This window comes from Zosterops lateralis (assembly GCF_965231275.1).
Source record: "Zosterops lateralis genome assembly, chromosome: 5".
NCBI classification, from domain to species: domain Eukaryota; kingdom Metazoa; phylum Chordata; class Aves; order Passeriformes; family Zosteropidae; genus Zosterops; species Zosterops lateralis.
The window spans coordinates 23,530,174-23,541,361 of NC_139766.1; the positions used below are offsets into that span (position 1 = coordinate 23,530,174).

Here is an 11,188-nt window from a genome sequence, read left to right on the forward strand (position 1 = left end):
AGCTTCTTTTTTTCTTGTTTCATAGGTTCACAGAAATAAAACCAGGCTGCCTGAAAGTCATGCTGAATTGAGGAGTTGTGGAAAGAGGAATATAGAAACTAAGGTGTCAGATGACTGCTGGGTAGCAGAAAAAAACCCCCATGTTTTGAGCAACTGCACTGGTATTTTGTAATCTGTTTTAAAGGATGATATTTTATTAGAACTGGTCTCAATTTACAGCAAGTGGATTTGTCAGTATGTTTCCAATAAATTTTTGTGTGGAATAGGTCCTTTTTTGAACCTGCAAAAGGAAGACACTTTAAAGGATTTTAAGTCTCAGAAATGCAGATTAAGAATTTTGCTGAGAAATATATTACGTTTTTAAGGAAAGTCAAAGTGTAATTTTTAATGTAACTGTCTTCTTAGCATACCTGATCTGCCTTTTGACCCTTGCACATTTTGATTGCAGTGGCTTCTGTACCTCTAAAATGCATTATCTTATATAATATCTTATATAATGTTATTTTGTAATTTAGAACTTTGTGGTAAACCCTTCAGAAGAGCAAAAGAGAGGCTGAAACTGGGCACTACTGCTATTTCAAATCCAGTTACATCTCAGTGCACAGTATTTCCAGGTTTCTTCAAAAATCTGGTGTCTTTTTAGCGGTTATGTTATGATGGGTTGACCAGTTCTATTACCCTTACTTCATTCTGAACTTTTCCAAATATTGAAGGAAGTTGCATATAAGGCCTGTGCATTAAGGCCAGCTGTGTGTTTGTTATTTGGCAGATTTAGTGTGATCTCTTAAAGGGAAAAACACAGTGCTGTTATTCAATCTCTTTTGGAGATCCACCTACTGGATTGAAATTGTTTCTTACTTTGTGGCTTTTTAAATGCAGCAAATGCAGTACTGTTTCACTTTACAAGTGTCTAATAATGATCTCTTCATTCTCATTCTCTGTGTGTTGTTTGGTGATTTCCTTGTAGAAAATATGATCATGAGACATTTTAAATGTATTTTTAACATCAAAGTGAATGCCAGTATTGCAATAGTAATTGCCTAACTGGAAAGCCTGGGAGTGCAAAAGTTACTCTGATTTTGGTGGTGTTTCATCAGCATCTAGAAATATCTGTGTAAAAAACCAAAACAACATGAAAAAACCCAGACAAAACCCTTCAAAAATTAAATATAAACATCTGTACTTGGGCAAGTGTTTCCAGCACGCAATCAGAACACTTTTTAAATAGAAATATCTTCCAGAATGAATTTCTATTTTTATTTGCAACTTTGCCTCCTGAAAGGCATATGAATTTTTGTTGTAAGGCTTTTTCAGAACAGGTGTGAGTTGTGTATTAGGAATAATATTAATGGATTAAGGATTATATGTGAGGAAATTTTTAATTTTTAACCAGTTTGCAGTAAATTTTATCCAGGAACTACATGCACATAGAGTTTGTATATGAATCCATATGTGTGTGCAAGTTCTGCAATTTGTATGCATGAGTAATAAACAACTTCTGTGAGAAAAGCTGTCCACAGAAATAGGTTTCACTTGAAAACGTGTCTAAGTTGCTGACAGGCTGAAAGACATGATGTTTCCTGAATATATCTGTATTTACTCTTAATACATACACAGTGAATATGATGCATGATAGACTTAAAAATGAGTTTTTCGTGCTTCAACAGATACCGTAACCTTTTCCTGGTGATTTCAAGTGGAAGAATAGCTTGAGTAATACTTAATCAAAGGGACTCTTTCTATAATAATAGACTGCCCTGCCATAATAAGTTTCATATTTTTTATGGGTAGTTAGTTCATCTGAATTGTGTTCTTTCTCTATTTCCTTCTCTCTGCACTCTCTGGGAATCAGTGGGTGAAATACAAAAGATCTGTGGTCCCCAAAGAGCACTAACAGAACTATTTCTCCCACTGTGTGATGTCCTGTGTGGTGAAGCCTGCACTCCATCCTCTGTGACAGTGCCTAAAATGGAGACTGAAATGCCATTTAGGCACTTGGCCTCAAGACAGTAGTTCAGACTATCACCTGTACAGGATTGCAAATGCTAGGATTGTCTCACTGGTGCCAAAATCTTTGTTTTGGACCAAGGAACTTCCTTCTGTTCCTAAATAGGTTTTCCTTAGTGCTGCTGTTTATAACAAATGGAATTGCAGCTCTCTGGGACAGCTCATTGCAGTATAGTCCCTGTTGGTTGGCCTGGGTGGCTGCTGTGTGTTGAGCTGCTTGGGTGCTCAAATCCTACAGAGATGTGCCTGTGAATAAGGAAGTGCCAACACTTCTGGTTGTTTTGGGAGGCAGCCTGCTTCACTCAGCATATTCACACCATTCCCGACATGGACAAAGACAGCTGAGATTTTAGTTCAAAAGACAAGCAGAAAAACTTGTCATCTTGCCCATCTGTTCATCATAATCTAGTTGACAACTTTACCCTGGAGATGAGAAACACAGCTTTTTGCCTTCTTCTGGCTTAGAAAGTGGATGATGATGATTGCACTTGACTCTCACTTCCCCAGAAAATGGCTCTGACCAATGTGCTCAGGAATATTTTTGAAGTCACCACTTCCTGAGCCTCTTTCAAAATTACCACTGCACGCTAAACGTGCAAGCTTAAGGGGACAAAAGAGATTAAAGGATTAAAAGTGCATAAACAGTCTCTGGAAATGGGCTAGGACTTTTCAGAAAGGAGCTGTTCCTGGTGAGCTTCAGTGTCCTTTCATATTGTTTTTTCATCCCTTAGTCCTATTTGGATAAATAGATAAAAATGTTCAGGGTAAAATCAGCTCTACCTAGTGCTAGAAGAATTTTTCTCCAGTCTGTCAAAGTCAGCAGAGAAATACACAGCTCAAGAGCAGTTTGGAATTCTTTTCTCTCTCCCTCTTTTCATTGGCCTTCACAGGGGTACAGGTTGAGGTTCACTAACATACTCTGAATGCCTTGCCTGGTGTAGATTGGTCATTCACCTAGCATCTGAACTTTGATGGAGATGATGGCTTAAAATCATTACACTGGCAGAACCAATCTTTCCTCTATTGAAAATAATGGCAGAGCCTCTATCAGCTTCAGCAACACAAAATGAGGCATTGTGGAGAACTCAAAATGATCTCTCTGACTGAGAAAATATGATGATCCTCTAAAGGATCTCAAGCACAAGCCTAAAAGCTGTGCTGAGCTGGATACAGAATAGGTCACAAGATCAGTCAGTGCACAGAGGAAAAATAGGTACAGTTTTATTAGTAAGGATCTCCATGCTACTTGCCAATATTCCAGAAGAACAACACTGGAGTTATTGTATTTCTCTGACTGATTTTACAATGTATTCTGGGATGAATTCTTTGAAATATAATAATTTCAAAATGGTATTTTAAAGTAGGTTACATTTCAGAAGTTCCAGCCTTTCTGATGTCTCTTGCAGTTACATTGGTGAGAATCCTGAGGTATTGTGTAAATTCATCTTATCATCTTATACTTAAAATTAAAATAGCAGTATTGCCACCAGCATTTGGAAATAATGTACAACTGTTAAAATACCTATTTTGTGTACCACTTTCTAGTCTATTCTTTGACAGCATGTAATTGTGATGAACGGTTGCCTTTAATATGTGACCTTTTGTGTCTTGTTTTACAAAACATTTTAATAGTTATCCCAAGTTTTCATTTAGGAAAATTAATTTTTTTAATATACAAATTAATGCTCATGCTAACATTGATGAGTGATCTTTAGAGTAAAAAAAAAAAAAAAAAAAGGCCAGAGATGCAATGAAGAAAGTTGTTTGAACTGATGTGACTGTTGAAAAGTATTTCAGTTGATTGTGAAAGTAGTAGGACAAAAATTTATTTTAAAAAATGTTTCAGGATACCTTGACAATACTTAATGACTTTGGCTTTTGCTTTTAATATCATGTGTTACATCCCCCATCAAAACCCAACCAAAGCCCAACTGTTCATACTATTTCAGCTATTAAATAAACTCCACAATGGATTAAATGACTAGATGTGAATGTGCATGTGAAAACACCTAGTATTGCAGCTACCAATTGTAAAAGCTGTTAGGACCAGTACATTGGAAGATACAAATTTCTATTTTAAAATTAAAATAAAAATTGATTTTTTTATTTGTATAAAGTTGTACTTTTGCTGTTAACTATAATTTTGATTTTTTACTGAAATAGTTTTGTAATTTGCATTTAGAATTTCTATATGAAAAGGAATTTACAAAATCTAGTTTAATAAAGGATTTTTGTCACAAGTATAGCCTTCTTGTCTTTCCTTGGAAAACTATGTTTCAGCTTGTATCAAATTTTTTCAAATAGTAGTCTTCGAGTTCTGCATGAAAGCCACTTGCTTGACTTCGGGATACCATCTGTAGGGAGATGAAGCAACCATCTGCAGAGATAAAAAGGAACAGATTTGTGGCCTGAATTTCAGTGTTGTAAGTGCGAGCTGAATGCTCAAATTACTGAAAACGAGGGTCATGGTTTCAGATTTTTTTCGGCCTGAAGTAACTGAAGAGATGCTATTCCAGGCTAGTTTAGTCATGGGAGAGTGAGAGTATGCCAAGGGGAGGGGTGGTCTGACCACTGCAACAATGGGTTTGGGGGAGGGATGAGTTCTGGAGAGACCTCATTTAGCAGGAGGTCAGCAGGGGCAGTGAGAGGCCAAATCCTGGGGGAGCACAATGCTGTACCGTGGTGGATACAGAGCTAGTAAGTCTGGCCTTTCCCAAGCCTGCCCTGTTCTAGGCAGGTGCAGGTATTTTCCCGTGTATTGTCCTGGAAGTATGGAATGACACTGAGACCGAAGTGCTGGCTGGAGTCTAACCTATTCTATTAGCTCAGTGTGATGACAATTTGCTGTGACCCAAGATGACTCCTACAGATTCATTCCTGTGGCTTCATTGCCTTGAAGCTTGGGTTGGCTCCAGAAAGTCCGGCTTGTGCATTTCCACAGCAAAGCCCTAACTCATAAGCTGTTCAAGAGAGCAGGGAAAACAGGTTTTGGGAACACATGAAAGCTTGGCAGATGCTGTTTTAGATGTGACGTGGCTGATCTTGAGCCATGGTTATTAGACCACAGCATTGGTAAATGTCTCAATGGTTGTGTGCTCCTTACTTACAGGACTCCCTGCTCTGGCAGTGTGGCTGAAGATCCTGCTTGGGCATGAGTCTCTCAAATTGTGATGTTTTAAAGTGAAGGTACTGCTGCTGGACTTGCCTTCTGTCTTGAGGCAGCTTAACTCCTACCCTTGCTAAAACAGTCCATCCTGACTCAGCTTCTGTTTCAGTTCATTCCCTTTTTTCCTGAGTGCTGGGATTGTCTTGAACGCCTCTATGCTTCCAGCTGGGAGTTTGCTCTTCAAAAGCACCCTGGGGATTTCTGAGTCTGTCTCCTTACTTAAATAAGAGTAATAGGATATTGTAGTCTGTCCTTATTTAGGAAAATTACTTGAACTTTAGGACTGAAAACTGTAGTGTGGTAAAATAAAAATACTGCTTGAGACAAACAGTTTTTCAGGTCAAATTATTGAAGCATAATTAAATGTGTCTGCTGGTAGAACGTGTCAGGTAGCTTGACAATAGGTGGTGCCCTTGCCAATGGCATTAGTGATGGTGGCAGCAGTTCTTACTGTGCTCCTACCAGAGCAGAGTTGTTTCTCTGTATGACAGGAGCTAAAGGATGTTATTACACATCACGTGCTGTTCATTTCTTCCTCAGAGGGAGAATACTGTATTCGGAGTATTATTTTGGTGATTTTTTTTTCTTCTTTAGAGATGGGTGGGGTGGAGTTTGTTTTCAAAATGTACTTGCTGCTCTGTGCTAGAGATGGGCAAGACAAGTTCATTTTTGCATGCAGGTTTGAAGATGGTAATGTTGAGGTTTCTTCATCAGCTACCCTGGGTTAGTTTTTGTATGTTGTATTCTTGGACAGATCAGTCTGTTTGGAGACTGACATAAAGGCATTGTGCTGTTGTGAAGTTTTGTGCCACTCTGGATGTTGCTGGTGGCAGTCTTCTTAAAAACCCTGATGGGGAAGAACCCCCTTGATGTTGCTTGACTTTCTGCATAATGAGGCTTGGGTGGGCTAGCAGTGGCTTCTCATTAGTTGCCACTAATTGGTAAGCAACTGCATGGATCAGTGTTATTTTTGTATTATCTTGAGAAACAGCATTCTCCTTCATAGACATCTGGAGCTAGTCATACACACTGGCCAGGAGAGCAAACAGTGGAAATCCTCTATCAGTGTCCCAGTGCCACAGATTTAATCAGTTCAGTCTGTAAATGGAGAAATGGTAGCCCTGTGAAGTTGGTCTGTGGGAGATCTCCATAATAAGTGTTTGCTCCGTGTCAGGTAACTCACAAGGCATTGCCTTGGATTCCTGCCTCTAAATCAGGGTAAAAGTAGGCTTCTTCACCTGTATACCCCTCTTGCCTTTCCAGATTATCTCCTTTTACTGTCTTGCAGTGCCATATAGACAGGTTTGTGCATTTATCAAGATCGCCATGTAAAGTAGCTACTTTGATAGGCTGTAGACAGCAGAACGTCCTTGGAGGGATGATGCTTTCTGGCTGGCAGGGAGACCTCCCTTTGGGAGCAGGCCAGGGCACATATGTCAGGCTCCTGTTCTGAGTCTTCTTTTGGGGCAACATCTCCATGTTTATGGACTAGAAAGGAGGAACTAACTGGTGAAGCAGAGAGCCTGAGACTGAGCAGCATAACTATCCATATCTCCTTCTTCAGAGAAGGAGCAAGTGGGAAAAGCAGATTCAAAACAAAACCAACTGCTGCCTTCGGATTTCTGAGTTTCCCAAGGGGAAGCCCAATGGCCTCTCCCATAGCTGGGACAGGCGGCCTGCTTTGTTTTCATTCCTGACAAGACGAATGCAGAGTCAGCAGCACCAGCGGGGCAGGGCAGGGCCGCGGGCTGCGGCTGAAGCAGGCACTGGGGAGCAGAGAGCAGGGTGTCAGCTCCCTCCGTGCCTGCAGGGGCGGGGTGCGCTTGGCCATTCCCCCGGGCCCGGAGCCAGGAGCTGCCCGGAGCCACCGGCGCCTCCCGCGGGCTGCGAGAGCAGGGAGGGGGGAGGGAGCCCCGGGGGCGGCCGCAGCCGGGCTGCTGAGGGGACGGGCTGCTGAGGGGAGGGGGCTGCTGAGGGGACGGGATTGCTGAGGAGACGGGATTGCTGAGGGGACGGGGCTGCTGAGGGGACGGGCTGCTGAGGGGACAGGGCTGCTGAGGGGACAGGGCTGCCGAGGGGACGGGATTGCTGAGGGGACGGGATTGCTGAGGGGACGGGGCTGCTGAGGGGACGGGCTGCTGAGGGGACGGGGCTGCTGAGGGGACGGGCTGCTGAGGGGACGGGGCTGCTGAGGGGACGGGGCTGCTGAGGAGACGGGATTGCTGAGGGGACGGGCTGCTGAGGGGACGGGGCTGCTGAGGGGACGGGGCCGCCTCGGGAACGGGCGCCCTCAGCCGCCTCCCCGCTGTGACGCAGCGCAGCCCGGCGGCTCCGGGCAGAGCCGAAGGAGGAGCCGCGTCTGCGGGGCCGGGCAGCCGCGCTGGGGGCGCCCTGGCGGCGCTGGGGCCGGGGAAGCCTCCGGTGAGGGCTGGTTACACAGAGAAAACGAGTGGAGCTTCCTCCACGCTTGCGGCAAAGCCACTCGGCTTAGTTTTGCATTAGATCCAGGAAGATCCAGAAGGAAGTATGAATGTTGGAGAAACAGATGTGGGTTTCCACGTTCTGTACGTTCTGCCTTTAAAAATTAAAAAATTATAAAAATTAGGCTCTTTAAAATAAGCACACTTCTTACGTGTTATTTATATCGTTGGTGCTAGACATAAGCAACAATTGGCTTTATTTTATAATGACCAAGAGAAGGACAGGAGAAGGGCTTGTAGGGTTAAATACAGTGGATATCAAGGGTGTCATGGTTTTCTTCCTGAGCATTGCACATACCACACTATCTGAGGCAGACCAAACCAGAGATAGGTGAATCTGAGAACAAAAAGGAAATTAGGCGGGGGGAGAGGAGCAGCTTCTGCCAGTCAGAGAGGTCTGTCATTAGTCCCAGGTCTTCCCTGTGATTTGTCTGCGGCAAATGTCTTCCCAGAGTGCCAGCAAAACAAACAAAAAACAAACAAACAAACACACAAAAACCCCCAACCAAACAAACAAAAAACAAAACAAACAAACAAAAAACCCCCCACCAAACAAACAAACAAACAAACAAAACAACCAGGCAAACACAGAAAGAATCTTGTTCCTTCCATAGGGCAGATGGGTGTTTTGGAAATAGTACCTGATTTGGGGGGAAGAAGATTCAATTAGTTCTTAGACACTGGGACAGATTGGAGGGAGGCTGTTGGACATCCCAACACTGGCATTTTTCAAAGTCAGGTTGGATAAGGCCTGGAGCAAGCTCAGAGGTGTCCCTGCCCATGGTCTGGGAGGTTGGAACTGGATGATCTTTAAGGTCTATTCCAACCCTTAAACGTTTTATTATTATTATTATATGATGTGACTGCTTTTATGCTAGGCTCAGAATGAGAGACAGGGGAATTAAGTTACCCCTAGTGCAGTTCCTAAGCACGCTTCACTTTCAAGAAAGGGGATGTAGGTTTTCATGTTGCTCTGGAGGAAATCACTTCCTGTACATTGTCCACCAGTACCACACTGATGTCACGGGAGGAATTGTGCTAGGAGGTTAGGACACCAGATTCCGTGTATCAGATTTCAAGAAAACATTAAGTATGTAAATGTTAGTTTTGTCACATAGCCCCTGTTGCTGACAACCTGATCTAGAGAGAACTATCCCAGAGAAATAGCTAATTAGTAACCTCTACACAGTGGGGAAACATTGAAGTAATAAAGAATAGTTCTGTAGCTGAGAGAGCAGAAAGCTGTGGTCTCAGAAAGTGGAGAAATCTCTGCCTGTCTTCCCTCAGAAGTGTTTGAACTTAATGTATGGAACTGCATCAGTCTTGAAAAGAGGCTGGATGAGCCAAATCTTGGTGCCAAACACAAGTTTGATCATTGTTTTGCACAACTCATGGTTTTCTGTTTTGGGCCTGAGAGGTCTGTGCTGCTCAGGCACGCCCAGGTCTGAGCTGCCTTGTGCCTTGCACCAGTCTCAGCACTGCACCCAGAAACTGGGCAGCTCAGGGCCAAATCCTACAGAGCAGGAGTAGCTGGAGGGCTGCTCTGTGGCCACCTGAAGCATAGGGCAAGCCTGTCACTGAAGGGGAAGAGGCAATGGCATGGGAAGGGGTTCAGGAGCTGAGCTGAGTTGAAAGTTGAACTTTGTAACTCAGGAGGGGGGCAAGAGAGTCCACAGGGAGTGGGTGGCAGTTCAAGCAGGTTCCTTCATTTAGGCTTCTCTGTCAGGCACACTCCACTCTGAGTATTCTGGAGGGCTTTGACTCACCCTCTGAAGGCCTCTAGTCCTGCCCACACAATGTGTCAGGAACCTGCCTCATGCTAGATTTTGGGTTCTGTTTTATCAGCACAGGCTTCAGTTTGTGCCACTCCACTACCAAACCTGAGAGGTATCTAACCCACAATGCTAGGCTGGTAAGGAACCAAAGCCTAAACTTATTAAGGCATAGTAAATAATGCGTGAGAGTTTTACCAAGATCCATATAGGAAGTGCTTGTGAGACTGCGTTTTCATTTCCTCTTTCAGATTGTGTGCTCTCGCAATGAGTAATGCAGAAGTTACTGTGCCTGGTCTGCTTTAGAGGCTCCCTCAGCAATGCTCTCGGCCATGCTGTGAGGAAGCCTCCCTTTTGCTGAGGTATCTGTTCCTGGGGAGGGAATGACTTCACCCCCAGGTTGAAATGTGTCTGGGTGACCTACCTGATTTCCCCTATACTGCCTAGGAACTCAGAGGAAAGCAAATAGGCACATCCCATTTTTCCCAACACACAGCTGGCATCTTGACCACATACATTTTTCCTGCCTTCCTTTAAAAATTATACCAAAAAATAATTAAGCTCTTTATTCACAAAATAAGCATATTTCTTCTTGTGTTTTGGTTTATATACCTGGTGCAGTGGTTAGACATAAGCAACAATTAATTTTATTTTATGTAGTTTGATGATCATCTAGAACAGGAGAAAGGGTTGTAGGGTTAAATAAAGTGGATATCATGGTTTACTTCCTGAGCATTGCACATACCACACTATCTGAGGCAGACCAAAATCAGAGCTGTGTGAATCTAGGAACAAAAAGGAAATCAGGCAGGGGGGACAGGAGCAGCTTCCTTCCTTAATCTCAACCCCCTTCCTAACACCAGCAGCTTTCTTTTTTTCTCCAAGAGCGACAGAAAGCAGTGGATTAAGAAGAGATGTGACTTTTCATTGTAGACTAACCCATGTTAAGACCCTGGGTGATGTTATTTTACATAATTTCTTTTAAACCCTTAGTTCCTTGTGCTTTAAGACTTTATTTTTTGCTGTCATCCTACTTCTCAATGCAAAAATAAATTGCAATCCTTCGCTCCACCTCCATAAATATTTTCTGCAACAAGGTGTTTGTTTCTGAAAGTCCCAGAAATGACTCATAATGACTTTTTTAAAAAAGAGAAGCAATGTATTTTTTAATGTATTAACTATTCTCGCATAGCCAGATGTTCCCCTTCATTGCACAGCATGAAGAGGAGAAAAGGAGCAGAAAACCTGTAGTAAGACAGACAAAGAAACTCCCAAAAACCAATGCAACAAACAACCAAGGATCAAGAGAAACAGGTCAAGTGTCAATTTTACATCTAACTTTGGAATTACCTACATGTGCAGAGTGCATGGAGCTGAGGGTCTTTTGTTGGAGTTCCAGGTCTCTTGGAAGTGAAATAATGGATCAAATGCGTGAAGCATGTATGTTACTGACAAAGGTCTCAAATAGATCAAATTCAACTATTTTTGGGAAATTATTGGGTCATGATCATTCAGGAAATGTAGTGGAGGGAAATGGGTGGAAATCAAGACATGCTAAAACATGTTTCTTACTCCACAGTTTTGTTTCTTTGCTGAGTTCACTCGGTTCAAAAGTTGTTTTTGAAGTATTTTACAGATGGATGCACTCTTTCCAAAATGCAAACTACTTAGCCAGATGGCTTCACATCTGGATTAATCTCTCTACAAAACCAAGAAGAGTAGTTGCATTTTTAAGTATCTGCTCTCTGTAGCAGACCTAAAAT

General features: G+C 42.7%; 1 protein-coding gene across 4 annotated transcripts in view; it reads left to right on the forward strand.

Moving 5' to 3' along the window:
• Positions 1-4,223, forward strand: part of N4BP2 (NEDD4 binding protein 2) — a 35,922-nt gene extending 31,699 nt beyond the window's left edge. For all 4 annotated transcript variants that reach the window (XM_083861322.1, XM_083861323.1, XM_083861320.1 and 1 more), the window contains one exon: positions 26-4,223. In XM_083861322.1, coding sequence (XP_083717448.1) covers positions 26-71 — 46 coding nt within the window. In that variant the 3' untranslated portion in view covers positions 72-4,223. The remainder of the gene's footprint in view (positions 1-25) is intronic.
• Positions 4,224-11,188: the final 6,965 nt, after the last annotated feature.